General features: G+C 42.3%; 1 protein-coding gene across 2 annotated transcripts in view; it reads left to right on the forward strand.

Moving 5' to 3' along the window:
* MTM1 (myotubularin 1) overlaps positions 1-18,406 on the forward strand; it is a 98,971-nt gene extending 80,565 nt beyond the window's left edge. The window contains exons 11-15 of one of the 2 annotated variants that reach the window (XM_082864106.1): positions 1,791-1,997; positions 3,071-3,163; positions 3,776-3,889; positions 8,943-9,119; positions 16,752-18,406. In XM_082864106.1, the coding sequence (XP_082720232.1) occupies positions 1,791-1,997; positions 3,071-3,163; positions 3,776-3,889; positions 8,943-9,119; positions 16,752-16,919 (759 nt within the window). In that variant the 3' untranslated portion in view covers positions 16,920-18,406. The remainder of the gene's footprint in view (positions 1-1,790; positions 1,998-3,070; positions 3,164-3,775; positions 3,890-8,942; positions 9,120-16,751) is intronic. The other variant, XM_082864107.1, reaches the window with a different exon arrangement.
* The last annotated feature ends 1,386 nt before the right edge of the window (positions 18,407-19,792 follow it).

Raw genomic sequence — 19,792 nt, forward strand, 5'->3', positions numbered from 1 at the left:
GTAGACAAAGCAAAAAGATACAGTTTAGGTGGGTTTAAATTTTTTTTATTATTATTAATTTATTTTTTGGCTGCTTTGGGTCTTTGTTGCTGCACGCGGGCTTTCTCTACTTGTGGTGAGCGGGGGCTGCTCTTCGTTGCGGTGCGCGGGCTTCTCATTGCGGTCACTTCTCTTGTTGCAGAGCACGGGCTGTAGAGCTCACAGGCTTCACTAATTGCAGCCTGTGGGCTCAGTAGTTGTGGCTCACGGGCTTAGTTGCTCCGCGGCATGTGGGATCTTCCTGGACCAGGGCTCGAACCCGTGTCCCCTGCATTGGCAGATGGATTCTTAACCACTGCATAGGTGTGTTTAATTTTTTAAAGGAAATAACTACACAGGTCTGAAAAGGTGAATATACTGGTTGGGGGTACCATTCACTCCTCACTTGAGCAAGAAAAGAACCACAGTTATGTGATTGGCTCAAGGTGAGACATGTTAAAAATGGAATGAGGTTTCAAACCCAGCCCTTTGGTCATGGAGCCTAACCAGTACAGGCTACAACATGGATGAACCTCGAAAACATTATGCTGAGTGAAAGAAGCCAGGCATAAAAGACCAGCTACTGTAGAATTCCATTTCTGTGAAATTTCTAGTAAAGGCAAAACTGTAGAGACAGAAAGCAAATCATTGGTTGTCTGGAGCTGAGGGTGGGAACAGAGATTGGCACCCGGAACTATCTTGGGTAATAGAACTGCTCTGCCACTGGATGGTGGTGATGGTCGCAAAACTGTATAAATGTGTTAAACCATATCGAAGTGTACACTTACAGGTAAATTCTACTGTTTGTAAAGTGTACTTCTGTAAATACTTAAATCATCAGAAAACGCCATCAGAGCAGTAGCTCTTTGTACGCATACATTTAGTCACTGCTAGGTCTCAGATTTCTACTAGAGGCTGTCAGTTTATCTGCAGGTGAGGATTCCGCAATTTATGAGCCACATAAGAGTTCATATCTTGTCGATTTAAAGGCCAGAAGGTGATTTCCATTGTATCATGCCTTTAAGGTCTAGACTGGACCTCTTGGGCCAGTGATTTTTCTAATGTGATCACTGTTATTGGTTGCATTGTGTCCTCCCAAAGTTTATATGTTGACGTCCTGACCCCCAGTACCTTAGGGTGTGACCTTATTTGCAAATAGGGTCACTGCAGATGTGATTGGTTAAGATGAGGTCTGACTGGAGTAGGGTGGGCCCTTCATTCGATAAGGCTGGTGTCCTTATGAAAAGGGGAAATTCGGACACAGATACATGCTCAGGGAAAATACCATCTGAAGATTGGAGTTATGCTGCCAGAAGGCAAGGAACTACCAGAAGCTTTGAGATGGGCCTGGATCAGGTCCTTCCCTAGAGCCTTCAGAGGGAGCATGACCCTGCCCACACCTTGATCTTGGACTTCCAGCCTCCAGAACTGGGAGATAATACATTTCTGTCATTTAAGCCACCCAGTCTGTGTGACTTTGTTACGACAGCCCTAGTGAACTCGTACAATCACATATGTGAAAGAAAGCTTGAAATGCGGTTTGGTTTTCGTGTATTTGTCTTGTTTTTTAATACCTACTTGCATTCGAAGGCAGTTTCTTTAGAGGAAAAGCAACAGACCCTGCAGCTTCTGGCCTTCCGTTTTCAGAACTCTTTCTGTTCTAGACGTTAATAGTATTTTAAAACGAACTTTAACTAGGGCTAAAAGCTATCAGTTCAAATTCAAGCAGTCCCTTCCAGCTCGCTACTGACTCGCATGTTTTTCTTTGGCAGCTCGTTTTGACGGGAGCCATCCAGGTCGCAGACAGGGTTTCTTCAGGGAAGAGCTCGGTGGTGGTGCACTGCAGCGACGGATGGGACAGGACTGCCCAGCTGACGTCCCTGGCCATGCTGATGTTGGACAGTTATTACCGGAGCATCGAGGGCTTTGAAATACTGGTCCAAAAAGAATGGATCAGTTTTGGACACAAATTCGCGTCTGTAAGTAAACAATAAAGCTAGTTTTTTAAATGTCTGATCACCACCATCTGGGATTAAAAAAACTATTTGTGAAACCAGTGATTTCCTTTTAAAAAGAAAATCTGAGGAGTGTAATGAAAAACACTCTGCAGGTTTGAAAATGTGTGACGCCTTGGGTTTAGCCAGTCTTTTTAGGAGACATGTTTGTCCATCTGCACTATTAATAGTTTCGCTTGAAAGTAATACAAAAAGTGTTTAAATTGAAATTGTGCAAAAGAAGGAAGATACTCCTTTCTCAACTAATATTATAACTATTAGAGCCAAATATTTTGTAGAAATGCTAGACTTTTTGTTGAGGCTTTTACTATTCTCTGATAGACATTTTGAAAACCAAAAGAACCTACTAAAATTCATATTTCCTATTTTCCTAAAGAGCCTATTAAAATTAAATTTCCTATTAAAAGGGTGTCTTGTTTCCAGGCACCCTTTGAATAAGCATTTTGAACAAGTTCCCCACATGGTTCTCATGAAGAGAATCCATAGACAGTTTCAGAAACACTACTGTGTAGCCTTGTAGCCTTCATCTGAATTTCACAAGTAGTGTGAATAGCATCGTCAAGTAGAAAGAGTCATTGTTTAGTAAATGAATAAATGGTGAGGTTTTTGTCTTGTTTTTGAGAAAGAACCTTTTTTTTAAAGAACTTTTAATTATAATAATCACACCCTTTTGGACATGGTTTCAAGACTTGAAACTTTGGGATTGGTCCCTTAGCAACTGGTAACTTAACTACCTGCAGCTGCCCACGACTTGTACAAAATTCCAATCGGATAAAATAGTTGTCACGTTCACATAGCATCATGATGCTTTCTCAGTTTGTATTGATATATTATAGAAGTTTATATACTTAATTTCCATTATTTTGAAACCATACGTTATTTTCTGTATTGCCATGGGAAAAAAAAATACTATTCACTCTCTGGGAAGCTTGGCGTTTAGAATGCAGATTGCTGAGTTGTGATTGTCACACTTTGTGAGTTATATGCTTCCTCAGTTTTGTACCCAGAGATTAAAACAAATCATCACTTCCTTTCAGAGAATAGGTCATGGCGATAAAAACCACGCCGACGCTGACCGATCTCCTATTTTTCTCCAGTTTGTTGATTGTGTATGGCAGATGTCAAAACAGGTAAGAGATATTAGGATGAAAATACATCTGACTTAATGTTGAAATATTTTGATGTAATATCTGGGATTTGCCTCAGAGTAACACAGGGTAGGGATAGAGATGCAACAAGTTTGGCCACGTGCAGATAACTGTTGAAGCCGGGTGATGGGTACACGGGGTTCACTTTTTTAATTCTCACTACTATTTATATTGACTGGGATTTTTCATAATAAAGTTTTAAAATTTTACTATTTAACTGTACTCTCTCTGCTGGTGGAGGAGCCGCATAATTGACAATAGCAAGTCGTCTTTTCCAGTTCATCCTACACTGGCATTTGTGTATAGGCGAGTCTGCTACCTTAGACTACCGTAAATAATTAAACCATCCTGTGTGTCCTGTACGCTCAGGAGAGCCCAGAAAATGGGCTTATTTTCCCTTTTTCCCTCTTTATTCCTTTACTTGACGCTCAGTTAAGCTCTTCAGCCCTGTGCAAAGCACCAACAGGTGAGCTGTAGCACGCCGCAGACCACAGCCTCAGCTGTCCTCCTGGAGCATTTATGCACCTCTTTCCGGCTCTGTGTGAGATCCGCCCCAAGTTTTCATGCGTTGTTTGCTTGTTTGTTTTCGTCTAGTTCCCTACAGCTTTTGAGTTCAATGAACGGTTTTTGATTATAATTTTGGATCATCTGTACAGTTGCCGCTTTGGTACTTTCTTATACAACTGTGAGTCCGCTCGAGAGAAACAGGTGAGTCTTTAACATCTTTAACATCTTTTTAGCTAAAGACTCACCAAAATGTGTTTAGTCTGCTGTGAAATAACAAAGAATTTGATAGCTTGGTTTGTGGTTAATGCAAAGTTTCTTATTCTGTACCCCAAGCTTGGGCGTTTTCACTTCAGCCAGGGGTTATTGAGTGTATCGTGTTTATTTCAGGGGTAAGACACTGACTTTGCCTTCAGGGAGTAGGAATGACGTTTTTGTTGAGGTATAGATGATTTACAATATTGTATAAGTTTCAGGTGTACAACTTATACCTGATTCAATAGTTTTATAGATTATACTCCATTTAAAGTTATTACAAAATAACAGCTATATTTCCCTGTGCTACATATCCGTATAGCTTGTTTATTTTATACCTAGTAGTTTGTACGTCTTAATCCCCCACCCCTATCTTGCCCCTCCCACCTTCCCTCTCCCCGCTAGTAACCACTAGTTCGTTCTCTATATTGGTGAGTCTGTTTCTGTTTTGTTACATTTGCTCACTTTTGCTTTATAGATTCCTCAGATAAGTGGACACATACAGTATTTGTCATTCTCTGTCTGACTTATTTCACTTAGTATAATACCCTCCAGGTCCATCCGTGTTGCTGCAAATGGCATTATTTCATTCTTTAGTGGCTGAGTAATATTCCATTGTATATACATAGCACATCTTCTTCTTTTTTAAAAATTTATTTTTATTTTATTTTTGGCTGCATTGAGTCTTCGTTGCTGCACGCGGGCTTTTCTCTAGTTGTGGCGAGCGGGGGCTACTCTTCATTGCAGTGCACGGGCTTCTCATTGCAGTGGCTTCTCTTGTTGCGGAGCACAGGCTCTAGGTGCGCGGGCTTTAGTAGTTGTGGCACGCGGACTCAGTAGTTGTGGCTCACCGGCTCTAGAGCGCAGGCTCAGTAGTTGTGGCGCACAGGCTTCATTGCTCCACGGCATGTGGGATCTTACCGGGCCAGGGATCGAACCCATGTCCCCTGCATTGGCAGGTGGATTCTTAACCACTGTGCCTCCAGGGAAGCCCCTAGCACATCTTCTTTATCCAGTCATCTGTTGATGGACAGTTAGGTTGCTTCCATATCTTAGCTATTAGAGTAGGAATGGCTGTTAAAGGCATGCAAGGTCACCCTCCCAAAATGCCATAAAAATATCAATAAGGGAAATTTTTTTTTAAAAGGCATAAACCCACAAGAACAGGGGGAAATAAGGAAGGAGACACAGCAACAAACTTGGAAGCTGGAAACTAAGTAGATAAGTGGGAAATAACTTTACTTGAGAAAAGTGACTCGCAAACCAGCAGTGGGGAAGCCAAGAACCAGGCCACTTTGCATCACAGCAACCCCATATGACTCAGGGGTTCTGGGGCAAGGGTGTACCAGCGTATGGGACAAAGAGGGAAGGGTAAGATAACCTGAAGGGAAAAAACAGAAAAGATAACCTGAGGGCCTGTTTAGAATGAGCAGGTAGCTTCCCCAGATCACCTCCACTTGTCTCTGGAGTTAAGGACAGAGGTTTCTTCTCCAGAGAGGGTGAGAGTAGGTATCCGGGCTGGGGACCTGAGTGTCCTCAGGGGATGAGGTGAATGGGAAGAGCTGGCCTGTGAGAGGCCCAGCCCATGCCGCCTGCTCACTGCCAGCATTCTGGCAGCAGGTCCTTATCTTTCAGGTGAGAGCCTGTTGGCAAGGATGGGGAGGAAATGGAACCCTTGGATGTTGCTAGTGGTATGTACCCAAGAGGAATGAAAACAGGGGTTGAAACAAAAACTTAGACACAGATGTTCACGGCAGCCCTACTCAGAATAGCTAAAAGACGTCAACAACCCCACTGTCCATCAGCTGATGAATAGATGAACTAAATGTGGTCTATCCATTCAGTGGAATATTATTCAGCCATCAAAAGGAATGACGTTCTGACCCATGCCACAAATGGATGAACCTTGAAAACATGCTAAGTGAAAAGAGCCAGACACAAAAAAGGCACATATTGTATGATTTCATTTATATGAAACTTCCAGAAAAACAAGTCCATAGAGACAGAAAGCAGATTTGTGGTTGACGGGCTGGAGGGAGGGGAGAATGGGGAGTGACTTCTTAATGTGTACAGGGTTTCCTTTGGGGATGATGAAAATGTCTTAGAGCTTCATAGAGGTGGCAGTTGGACAACATTGGGAAAGTACTAAAAGCCAGTGAATTGTAGACTTTAAAATGGTGAATTTTATGGTACGTGAACGACACTTCAATTTGGAAAAAAAAAAAAAAAAGGAATCATCTCTAGAGAAACTGACTAGCCCAAGAAGAAGGACCTGAAGATTACCAACAGCTAGGGTTCCCCATGGTGAAGCTCAAGTTGCCAAGCCGCATGACTTCAGAGCTTACATAATAGCAACAAGCAGGAGGGAAATAAAACGGCGTGGAGAAAATAGTTACCGTGTAGGGTGGGGAGAAACCTAGACAGGAAGCTATCAGTTAATATCCCAAGAAAGACAGGAAAATATTGGTACCATGAAATAATAACAGGATACTATTTAGAAAGAACATTTAGAGATAAGAAAACTTGAAATTAAAAACATGCTATAAGGGACTTCCCTGGTGGTGCAGTGGTTAAGAATCCACCTGCCAATGCAGGGAACACGGGTTTGAGCCCTGGACGGGGAGGATCCCACATGCCGCGGAGCAACTAAGCCCGTGCACCACAACTACTGAAGCCCTTGTGCCTAGAGCCTGTGCTCTGCAACAAGAGAAGCCACCGCAATGAGAAGCTGGTGCACTGCAACAAAGAGTAGCCCCCACTCACCACAACTAGAGAAAGCCTGCACGCAGCAACAAAGACCCAACGCAGCCAAAAAGAAATTAATTAATTTAAAAAAATGTGCTATCAATAGAAATCTAAAATTCAGCAGAAGAGTTGTAAGATGAGGGTGAAAGTCTCCCAAAAAGTAGGGCATAGAGACAGGTAGGAAATGGAGATAAGAAAACTAGGAGATCAGTTCTGGAGTCCAATATCCAAATCATAGGAGTTCTAGAAAGAGAAAATAGGGAAAGAAGAGCAGGAAATCACCGGAATAATGTGAGAATATTTCCCAGAATTGAGGTGTGTGAGTTTCCACACTGAAAGACCTACCAAGTGCCCAGGCACAGTGGACAAGAAGAGACGCACAGTAAAGCACATCTTTGTGATGTCTCAGAACACCAGGGAGAAAGGAAAGACCCTTCAGGCTTCCAAGGAGAAGAAGAGTAGGTTATTTGCAAAGAAACAGAAATAAGGAAGACTGAATTCTTCAGCAGCAATATTGGAAAGTAGAAGTCAGCGGAGCATTGCCTTCCAAATTTTAGAGGAAAATGGTTTCAACCTAGAATCCTCTCGCCACCCAACTGTCAACCAGATGTGAAGTAGACCAAACGTGTCCTCAGACACACGTGGCATCAAGAAAGAAGACTGCATGGAGTTCAGGAAGCTAGGAGCTCCAGCGCAGAGAGGCCAGAGGGAAGCCTCAGAGGGCGAAACAGAAGAGACTTCCTGAATGAGAGCTGGGTGCATGGCGCGGGGGCGGCCGGGGCAGCTCCTTCCTCCCAGGATGCACCTGGGGACTCCAGATGTGCTGAGTGTCCTGATCAGAGTTTTAAAGACATTGGAGGAAGAGTTTGGGGTTGAATGAGTGATAGATGCCAAGAGAAGTAAGCAAGCAGAATAGACAGCTGTTAAATTAAAGGAAAACAAAAACAGAAATTGAACAGGAAAAGAAATCAGAGTAGAAAAGACATGACTTACCTGGGAATAGCATTTGCTGAGTCATAGCAATCTAAACCCTAAACATGGATCTAACCAGAGCAACGCTGTAAACTGGGGGTCTGAGGCAGGGTAGAAGGTGTGAGCACAGCAGGATGGGGAGGAACGTTCTCGCTGTGGCAGTGTCAGCAGTTAATGCCTGTAACTTATAGTCAACAAGTAACAAGAAAAGGGTGTTTCTCACGGGGGTGGAGGTAAGTACCGAATAACCAAATCAATTTTAAAAATCAAACACAGTGGCTTGGGGGAGAAAGGTGAGAGGCTACTTTTTTCATAACAAACCTTGTCAAGCTGTTTGACTTTAAATCAACTGTGTGTATGTATAAAAATAAAAACAAGCATGCCAATAAACACAAGGCAGTGTAGACTGTGGAATCAGAAAGGGACAAGTGAAGTTTTAGGTGGATCCCAAGGAAGGCAAAATTATGCTGCTATTATTACCGTTCACATTCACGAAACGTGTATGTTCAAAAAATTTCTTCAGTCACTATTTCAAGCTGTTCTTTTCAGCTTCCAGTTTTAGCTTACTGGTCCTTTCTTCTTGATGTCATTACTAGGAAGAGTTTCCAATTCTGCCTTCAGTAATTTTAATATTTGTACTTTTATTTCCCAAGTTTTGATTTTCCTCTACTTAGGATCAAAATGGGTAAAAATCTATAATTAAAAAACAGTGAAGATGTGAATATCTGTATGAGATGATGGACACCAGACTGAAAATTGAAGATTCAGTGAAGTCAGTTATCCACGTGTTTGAAATATCTGGATACTGGCATGATGCATTAAACATCTGGATGTTTGATTAACATAGCGCTTTGTCTAGATGCCTGCTGTCAAGTAGATACAGGTTGAGATTTTGTAGTTCTAACAAACACAAAAATGGAAAAAGTCAGCGAGATCTTATGATAATTTTTCTTGCTGCTGAATTCAAAAGAGCGTACTGCCCATCTGTTCATAAATGTTTTCCCTAGCCAGGAATAGTCTTCTTAGGTCAGTGAGTTGCATTTAATGTTAGAGCATCCTTCCCCTCTCTCTTCAGGCAGAAACAGTGGCTCTCAAGCCATTATCTATGCAAATATTGGGAAGTGGTGCTCGGCACTCGCAGGTGCAGAAGGCTTTTTGAGCTATTATGGGGATAATGTACATGTGTGATTCAAGTTGATGCTCAGCTGTATCGCTGCAACCTGCAAAATGGTTTGTGTACCAGGGTGTGTTTTTACTTAGGCTTTCTACTTTCTCTTTCCTCTAGAAAGTTACAGAAAGAACTGTTTCTTTATGGTCGCTGATAAACAGTAATAAAGACAAATTCAGAAATCCCTTCTACACTAAAGAAATCAATCGAGTTTTATATCCAGTTGCCAGTATGCGTCACTTGGAACTTTGGGTGAATTACTACATTAGATGGAACCCCAGAATCAAGCAACAAGTAAGTGAAGGAGCATCGTGAACTATAGTGATGTCGACTGAGTACCACTTCTGGACTTAAATAATGTTATGTAGTACGTTTTTATTAATTTTTATTTTATTTTAAATTTTTATTGGGGTATAGTTGATCTACAATGTAGTGTTAGTTTCAGGTGTACAGCACAGTGAATCAGTTATACATATACATATATCCCCTCTTTTTTAGATTCTTTTCCCATATAGGCCATCACAGAGTACTGAGTAGAGTTCCCTGTGCTATACAGTAGGTCTTTATTAGTTATCTACTTTATATATAGTAGTGTGTATATGTCACTCCCAGTCTCCCAGTTTATCCCTCCCCCCACCTTTCCCCCTGGTGACCGTAAGTTTATTTTCTACATCTGTGACTCTACTTCTGTTTTGTAACTAAGTTCGTTTATACCCTTTTTTAAGATTCCACTTACAAGCTATATCATATGATATTTGTCTTTCTGTGTCTTATTTCACTCAGTATGGACAATCTCTGGGTCCATCCATGTTGCTGCAAATGGCATTATTTCGTTCTTTTTTGTGGCTTTTCAAAAATATTACGAAAGGAAAAATAGCAGACTAAAAAATGACACTTGCTTTCATTTTTTTATTTTTTGAGTCCACTTGGCTCAACTATTTTATTGACTAAGCATCTGTTTTTAATGGGTTTTTTTAAACATCTTTATTGGAGTATAATTGCTTTACAATGGTGTGTTAGTGTCTGCTTTATAACAAAGTGAATCAGTTATACATATACATATGTTCCCGTATCTCTTCCCTCTTGTGTCTCCCTCCCTCTCACCCTCCCTATCCCACCCCTCTAGGTGGTCACAAAGCACCGAGCTGATCTCCCTGTGCTATGTGGCTGCTTCCCACTAGCTATCTCTTTTACATTTGGTAGTGTATATATGTCCATGCCACTCTCTCGCTTCGTCCCAGCTTACCCTTCCCCTTCCCTGTGTCCTCAAGTCCATTCTCTAGTAGATCTGCGTCTTTATTCCCATCCTGCCCCTAGGTTCTTCATAACCATTTTTTTTTTAGATTCCATATATATGTGTTAGCATACAGTATTTGTTTTTCTCTTTCTGACTTACTTCACTCTGTATGACAGACTCTAGGTCCATCCACCTCACTACAAATAACTCAATTTTGTTTCTTTTTATGGCTGAGTAATATTCCATTGTATATATGTGCCACATCTTCTTTATCCATTCATCCGTGACACTTGCTTTTAAACACAACTTTAGTTAAAAATTGTTAATTACTAAACCATTTATTTTTTAAATTAATTTAATTAATTTATTATTTTTGGCTGCGTTGGGTCTTCATTGCTGCACGCGGGCTTTCTCTACTTGCAGCGAGTGGGGGCTACTCTTTTGTTGCGGTGCGCAGGCTTCTCATTGCAGTGGTTTCTCTTGTTGTGGAGCATGGGCTCTAGGAGCGTGGGCTTCAGTAGTTGTGGCTCACGGGCTCAGTAGTTGTGGCTCGTGGGCTCTAGAGCGCAGGCTCGGTAGTTGTGGCGCACGGGCATAGTTACTCCGCGGCGTGGGGGATCTTCCCAGACCAGGGCTCAAACCCGTGTCCCCTGCATTGGCAGGCAGATTCTTAACCACTGTGCCACCAGGGAAGACCCACTAAACCATTTATTTTGATTGGTGTTAAACTTACATTTTTCCTGACATGAATAATACATTTTTTATTTTTACTAAGATGTAAACTATTTTAAAGCTCTGGAAAATTTCTGAGTTTTGATTGTCAAGGATTTTCTTTAATCATTGTAAGTTGTTAGACATCATAAGAAGGTTCTTTCCAGCAACTGGACTGAGATGGTCCTTTAAGGAAAAGGAACATTTTCTACTCTCTGTTCAGGTGTATGTACTTGTCAGCTAATATGAGAGTGCTCTTTACTGAAGGTCTTTACTTCTAAAGTAAAGATAATTGATCTGTCAAAGGATAGTACAGTCATTTGGCCATTTCTCGGTCCAACATGGCAATGCTGATTTTTGAAGCGAAAGACTGCACATTTTATTAAAGGCACAGTCAGGCTTTCCCTTCTCCCAGCCTCACTGCATCCAAGCTCAGAAGGAAAGTCCAGCCTGTTTGTGAGGGCTCAGAAGTATGTCCACTGAGCCATTTGTTCTAAGTGCTCTAAATAGTCAATATTTGCGGTTGCTCTCTGTAAAGGTTTGCACGTTTTCCTGCAGTCCCAGGCCAGTCTTGCGTAAGCAGCAGCTTTAATCCCACTACAAGTAGTCGGGCAACAGCAGGGCCCGGTGCTCAGTCTGGCCCTCGGTTTGTTTATTCCACTCTGGCAGCTGGCCACACGCCAGTGTGTGTGTGCTCTCTCTTCCCACTGGGGAAATGCACGTTTAAGCTGGCCCTCTTGTTTCAAGGTCTCTGCTTGCTTGCATGAAAGCCTTTTGCAATTTCGTAATGGTTGAAATGTGTAGTCTTTTGGAAAGTGACAGATTCCAGGGCTTGAGAACATACACTTGTTTAGTTTGGGATTTGAGAAGCACACAGAGGGAATGCCTTTAGCGTAGCTCCGGCATTTGGAATATCAAGTAAAGAGGAAATGGGAATTTTTACAGGGTTCTAAGCAGTGTTACATGGGGTGTGTTCCTTTTCTGATTAAAAAATATAGATGAGCACTGTTTGTCCTATAAATTTCACCTTTTCTGCATTTATCATGGCTTTTTAAAAAACCATTGTTTTTTAGAAAATGTTGACAATTTCTGTACAGATTCTATAATCTCCCGTCACCCATTTGTACTTGGAGAAATTCTTGTAATTGCAGGCATTTAGAGCAATTCATTTATGATATACAAAGGTAATGACAATTGTGTGACAAGTCAAGTTTGCAGGGACATCACTGGCAGAACTTACTGTGATGTGTTTCTCCCCCTTGTTCTCCCCCTTGTTCTCTCTTAGCAAAATGGAACTGGGCCGGGTAGGAATGCATATTTGTTTGATTGAGGTTTTTATTTTGAGACACTGATTGGTGTGTTTTAGGATCTGTGACATTTACCCGAAGAAAATAGCTTACCCTTTCTATATAGATTTTCTGAACGTCAAGGGTCCTACACGCGTCTTTGTTGTCGCTCGGCATCTTGTGTTTTCACCTACCGAGTACTGAGCGTTCCCATGCGTCAGGCACTGGGGGGACCCAGAAATTAAGAAGAGGTGGTCTTTGCCCACAAGGAGCTCCCAGACTGGCAGGGGCACCCAGGAACGTAAGCCGATGATGATAAACAATCGAGGAGAAATGTGGAAACGGAAGTGTGAATGAAGTGCATCAGGTTTCCCGAAAGATCTTATGCAGGACATTATTTCATACAGAAATAGATTACAATCCAATCACACAGGACTTTGCAAATTATATAATGTAGACCTAAAAGAATATCCTTAACCACTGAAGCCATTACTCAGTTGTGTGGCCCAGTTGGTATACAGGCAGTGACTGTGGTAAACTATCAGACCGATGCTTACATTTGACAAGCTATGAATAAGCAAACTTGGTACTTTTATGTAATATGAGGAAGTTGCTCATGCTGAAAGCCTAAGGATAATTTAGTCACGTAAACCTGCGTGGGACCTTCAGCTGCTCGTGAGTCGCGTATTGTCCTTTGGGGACCTCTGCACTCCACGTGGCTGTGAACCAGAGTTGCCCCGGGCAGTTCCCATTTTGCTTAGGATCACAACGAGGACAGACATTCACAGGCTTACGTGGGTGGGATTTAAGTCATTTCTGATAGAAAAGTTAGAACTTCATGCTTCATTCCCCAAGGGAGACGTCGAGGTGTGGGATTTATAGTCACTTGACTACGAATTTCATTTCTCATCATTGTGTCCTTTGATACACTGTCACAAATGCACTCTTTCCTTCTATTATATCCTCTAAATTGGTTTTGTTTGTTTATAGACTAATGACCTCTACGTATTTTGTACGCATTACTAGATAGAATTGTCTTCTTATTTCTAATAGTTTTCTAACTCTATAGCCTCGTCATCGGCAAAAATGATTGTTTTACCTCTCATTTATTTGTCTTGTCTTAATTGTACTTGCTGGTACAATAACAAACAGATTCTGACAGTCATATGGGAAAGAGAGGTTTTCAAAATAGCCAAGGCCAGAAACAGAGCATGGAGGTTCGGAGACTGGGGAGGGTGAGAAGGTGGCGGAGGGGAAAGGATGGACTGTTGATGGTAAATGTTTACTGGTAAGTGGTCCTGACACAGCAGATGTCACACGTCCACACAGACCTCCCGTTCCCCGAACCTGCTCCTCCCGCGGGTTTCCTCATCGCTGCGCTCGGCAGCTCCATCCTACACGCCCTGCCCAGAAACCTTACACTCATCCTCCCGCCTGCCCACTTTAAAACAACAGCTTCATTGAGGTATAATTGACATGTAGTAATCTGTACACGTTCCAAGTGTGCAGTGCGGTGGGTTTTCACACGTGTCTATACCTGTGACACTATGAGCACAGTCGAGGCTGTGAACATACCATCCCCAGCAAACGCTCGTGTCACCACAGGTGAGCTTCCATTTTCCAGTCATCCTCGTCTCCCTGCTCTCTCATCCCAGGCTGTCAGGAGAGCCTGCTGGGCTCGGCCTTCAGAAACCTGTCCAGCCTCCGAGCCTGGGGCCGTGCGTTGCTGCAGAGCCTTCCAGCTGGACTCTCAGATTCTCAGCTTGCTTCCTTCTAGTGTGCTCTCAACACGGCAGCCAAAGTGCTCCTTGTGAAATATACCCCCCAGATGCCAGCACTCCTCTCCTCAGCACTGTCCAGGCAGCCGCTCGCCTCCCCCGGGGTCAAAGCCCAAGGCCCAAAGCCTCAGACCTCTGAGGCCTTGTGTGGCCCCCACGCCATGCCTGACCCCTCTGACCTCCCGGCCTCTCCACCGAAGACTCGTGCTCACACACCCTGATTTGGCCACACTGGGCTCCCTGCTCAGCCTCAAGACACTCAAGCATCTGCTTGGTCGCCTCCCCGTTGAGAGTGTAACCAGCGTGTCCCCGTCCCTCTCACCCTGTTCTCCTTTTCCGTAGGCCTCATCACCTTCCACGTCCTATGTACCTCACAGGGTTGTCTTTGTTGTTTGTCTCCCCCTGCTGGAAGAGAAGCACCATAAAAGTGGGCATTTGGGCCTCCTTTGTTCACTGATGTACCCTGAGCACCTAGAGCAGTGTCCGGCCCTCGGTGGAGCACATTCAGAGAAAAATGGGCAGAGGATATTAACGGGCAGTGCGCAGCACTTACTGGGTGTCAGGTGCTCTACCAAGCATTCCTGTTCTAATGCCAATACGCATTTTGGAAAAACCTTACATTCTGCAAAGTCATGCAGTAAAAAGAACAGGGACTTAACAAGAGGGATGGGGCTAGGAGGTAGGAGGAGACCCCTCCAAACCCGTGCACCTCTGAAACCAGAGCGCTGATGAAAGCAGCAATCAGGCCTTGGCAGCCCGTAGTGGGTTGAATGGTGGCCTCCAAACGACACATCCACTTGGAACCTGTCAATGTGACCTTATTTGGAAAAAGGGTCTTTAAGGATATAATTAAGTTCAGGATCTCAAAATGAGATCCTTCTGGATTTAGTCAGGCCCTAAATCCAATGATACGTGTCCTCATAAGAGAAGAGAGGAAGATTTGAGAGACAGGATGAGGCCATGTAAAAACAGAGAATGATTGGAGTGATGTGGCCACAAGCCAAGGAAACCTAGAGCTGCCAGAAGCTAGAAGAGGCAAGGAAGGCTCCTCCCCTAGAGCCTGTAAAGGGAGTGTGGCCCTGCTGACAGCCTGATTTGGGGCTTCCTGCCCTGCAGAACTGTGAGAAAATAAATTTCTGTTGTTTTAAACCATCAAGTTGATGTTCATTTGTTATGGCAGCCACAGGAAACTCATACACAGTCTTAAACCCCAGGGCTCCTGCCCCCTTCTCTGAGATGCAGGTCCTGGAGAGCATCTGCCTCTGATACAGACCATTCTGACCAGTACAACTCAGATCCAGGGTATAGCCTTCTTCATCAGCGTAGCATCTTCTCAACTTCCTTGTTGGTACTCGCAGCTTCAGCAGATAGCTTAATGCAGTGGAAAGCAGGACAGTTCTAGAAGCCACTAGCCATAAAGGAAGGCACTTCTGTAGACTTTCAGCTTTTTTCTTAATGTCCTCATATATTGCTCAAGCTTTCTAGAAGCTTGCCCTTGATCACTTCAGAACCTTAACATGTTGGCAAGGGAGTCTAGGGTCTGTTCTGTTGTATATTTTGGCCTGGGTGGTGACTACATTAGTGTATATGTATGCAAAGATTCATTGAGCCGAACATTTTTTAAAGATTTGTTTGCATCACTGTATGTAATTTCTGTCTCAATACAAAAGTTTAAACAGTTAACATCCCAGGCATATTAAATAAAAGTACCAAGTATTAAATTGGTACTTAAATTGGTACCAGGGAGAATCTCATTGTATTTTGGTGTAACTTCTACCTTTGTATTGCCATCAGTCCCCTATTTATCAATCAAAGACATCAGTGTTGTACCAGAACAGACTATATTGACTAACTTCAGTCTCACGACAGCCCTGTGGTCTGGGCTGGTTTTATTCCCATTTGACAGATAGGGAAATGGAGGCGCCCAGAGAGTTGTTACACAGCTGTTAAGAGGCAGACTGGAGATTCACACTAGGCTGCCCGTCAGAGCCACTGCTTTCAGCCATGCATGTGAAAAGATGTGCTAAGGCAGAGTGATGCAAACTAAAGCTACCATGAGATACCATGTTATACTCATCAAATTGGCAAAAACTCTTTCTCTTACGTTGCTAAGTTCTAATGAGGATGTAGAGCTACAGGAATCACCAGATGCCACTAGTGGGAGCATAAGGTCATCTCCCCACCTCAGAGAACAATTGGGCAGCATCTAGTAAAGTTGAAAAGACCATACTGTCCTCTCCAGCAGTTCCTTCCTCACCCACCAGGAAAATTCCTTCGAGAAACATTCACATACAAGTCTGAGGAGATGTGTCCAAAGATGGCCCGGCGTCGCTTGTAATAGTGGGGAATATCCCACTATTGGGAATGGATAGATCAGCTGTGGTTTATTCATTCAACGAATTCAACTGGGATCTGCTTGCGAAAAAGAGTCGGATCACAATGTCGGTCGATAAGTACAGAATACCACCATTGATGTAAATTTTCACCAAATAGAGAAGAATGGTGTACTTTGTTTCTGGATATTCATTGAGAGGAAAAGTGTCACAAGTCTGCTCGGGAAGGAAGGCTGCATGCCAACCTGAGAAGAGTTGTTGCCTCTGGGAGTGAAAGCGGGCAGCAGGGACAGGTGACACAGGAGCCCGGAGCTGTGCCCGGGTTGATGCATTTTAAAAAGATGCTGACGCATGTGTGTGGATATGTGTACGTGAGTTATTTCTTGGTGGCAAATAGCTGGGTGTTTTTTAATTAATCTTTGTGCTTTTCTGTATTTGTAAATTACGCAGTATTGAAGGAAGTGATGTGTGTTAACCCACAACGAGCAAGTTCGTTCAGAAAGCGGCAGCCGCAGCAGATGTGGGGCACAGGCGTGTCATGGTGGCGGAAAGTGGGAACTCACATCTGTGCTTCTTTCCAGCAGCCAAATCCGGTGGAGCAGCGCTACATGGAGCTCTTGGCCTTGCGCGACGAGTATATAAAGCGGCTTGAGGAGCTGCAGCTCGCCAACTCTCCCAAGCTTTCCGATCCCTCGACCTCACCTTCTAGTCCTTCGCAAATGATGCCCCACGTGCAGACTCACTTCTAATAAAGGAAATAGCTGACTTTCATTCGGGGCCTCTGTACAGAGTAGGTTAAAATATTTGCCTCCATGTAGAACTTGAACTAACATAATCTTAAACTCTTGAACATGTGCCTTCTAGAATACATATTGCAAGAAAACTACAGTGTCTACACGGCAATTGGAAGAAAGGAGCCCAGATGGGGTTTTGGAAAATCCTGATACCTTCCAGAAGCAGTTTTTGAAAGATAATATTTAAATTATATTTACCTCTTCAGAAATACTATGTGTACAATATGTATCTTGTGGGCCTCATTGGAACAACATTTTTAACTAAAGGGGAAAGAATATATGTTTGCGAAATGGATTTACCTCGAACTGCTTATAGTAGTTGCTTAGGGTGATCTAAAAGGAACCCAAATGTGAAAGATGTGTGTTCCTGCCAAAACCAAATTGAGCTCAGCTTCCAAGGCATAATCCACAAGCAAGGTGTTTAAATAATTGCCAAATTTCATACCATCGTAAGTGTGATGACTTAAGGACAAATAGCTGTGTAGATGAGCTTTCCATCGTTTTGAAATTTTGGAGTATGAAGTATTTTCCCCAAGAGAAGCATATTTTTATATTTAAAAAAAAACTGATAACGCCCAGTTAAATATGATTTGATTGTTTTTAACATTGCCAGTTCTGTTTCCTAAGTTCCTTCATGAGCTTGCCTAGGATTCTGACCTGTTTTCAGGTGGTAGAAACCCCTTCTATAGCACTGTTTGAAGATGTCGGATGCATTATGCTGCTTATGTGAATGTTTTCGCAAACGTTGCTCTAGTCAAACTGGCTGATCTGCCAAAGTGTCGGGTTGACCATCTTGGATGTGTGAGCTGTCGCTAGAGCAGCATCCTTTGAAATAAAAGCCGCAGATGTACATTTGTTGAGCGTATTCTTGAAAGTATGGTGTTTATGCATTTCAATTTCAGTGGTGTTCGACACCCCTCCCCACCCAGGCGTGCATAAAAACTGGTTCTACAAATTTTTACTTGAAGTACCCAGCGGTTTGCTTTTTCAGGTTTTTTTTTTTTTTTGTAGTATTAAATGCAATTTCAAATGCAGTTCTATTTGATATCTGAACTAATTCATTTAGTCAGTATATTTGTAAAAGTTAAGGCTACAGTTAAAAAACAATTAATGTGTTCTACAGTGATTTGTAAAGGACTATTTATAGCTAATATGGTTTTGTTTTCAGTGAATTAAGAGAGATTAAATATATCTTTGTAAATTATTTTATGTCATAGCTTAATGGTCTACCAAATAAGACATCTCAAATACAGTAGTATAAATGTATAAATTTTGTATGTATAAGAAATTTTTTAGACAGTCTCTTGCTTTTTGTAAACGCTGTAAATATTTCATAAATTAACAAAGTGTCACTCCATGAAAAGAAAAAAAGCTAATACTAATAGCTGAAAGGATTTTGTGAAATTTCATGACAAATGTTTCATGGCAATAATGACTAAAGACCTGCTGTAATAAATATATTAACTAAACATTGCACTCTATTCCCAGGGCTGTAACTGTGTATGTGTCTTAAATGTGCATGTTGCCCATCTTACTTGCTTTTCCTGGATCTACTTCACATGCCCTTTATCTTACTAGCAACCTTGTATAGGGCTCTCCCCAAGTCCCAACAATATTGGAAATTTAAGTACATTAACAATGCAGATTTTAAGCCACAGCTACCTTCATTTTTTAAAATGTATTTTATTGAAGTATAGTTGATTTACAATGTTGTGTTAATTTCTGCTGTACAGCAAAGTGATTCAGTTATAAATATATATATATATTCTTTTTCATATTTTCCATTATGGTTTATCATAGGATATTGAATATAGTTCCCTGTGCTATACAGTAGGACCTTGTTGTTTATCTATTCTATATGTAATACTTTGAATCTGCTAATCCCAAACTCCCAATCCCTCCCTCCCCCATCCCCTCTCCCCCTTGGGCAACCACAAGCCTGTTCCCTATGTCAGGCCACAGTTGTCTTTATTAAAGTAGGGATAGCTTTCACAAAAGTGCTGGGCTGCAGAGACGCAAGACTTTCAGACTCCGGATGGAGAACACAGCAGTTGACATTAAGGGAGATTAAGAGACTGGTTGAAACAAGTCATACTCGATGTCTCTTTAGGTAAGAATTATTAAAATTCTTCAAATGCGGCCATGGAAGTTCATCTACGCGTGTCCTAAGAACGCTAAATAGTTACACTAGTAAACTTACCATTTTTAAAAAATCCCAATAGGACTCTTAAATGAGTAAGTATCTCTTTTAAAACTATGAGTATTTGAAATGCTCTCCAAGGTTCTTCTTCAGACACGGCTATGTTTCACCCTCACTGCGCCCTCGTGGCCACGTGGTGTTCTATTATCCCTGTTTTTCAACCGTGGAGAGCATTGTTGCTGCAGAGGTTCATTGACTTGCCCAAAGTCCCAGAGCATTGAAACAAACGTATGCAGGCATCGAACTGAATTCTGCCTCTCTTGCATTCCCACTGAATAGCCTTAGCTTTGCCTTCTGCAATGAAATAGAATAATCTCTTCCTGGGACAGCCCTTCAAGTAAGTTGGAATCATATCTATTTCTGATAGTATAACAGGTTTTTCCTAACTATAGTCATAGTACTTTCTGATCTATTTTTGATAATGCAGCAAAGCTCCTCCTCACAGTTTTGGGGAAGGAATAATACTCAAAAGTTTGAAAATCTGTCGACCAGTATCTCATCACTTGCAGCCCTCTACAGAATGCAGCTGTCAGTCATGTGGACAGCTCATGTGGCATTTGGGAGCATTAGGCAAAGGCAGGACTATATAAGGGGAATGCTCTTAAAATACAGGAATTGATTCCAGAGT

The sequence above is a fragment of the Leucopleurus acutus genome, assembly GCF_964270905.1.
Source record: "Leucopleurus acutus genome assembly, chromosome: X".
Lineage (NCBI taxonomy): Eukaryota > Metazoa > Chordata > Mammalia > Artiodactyla > Delphinidae > Leucopleurus > Leucopleurus acutus.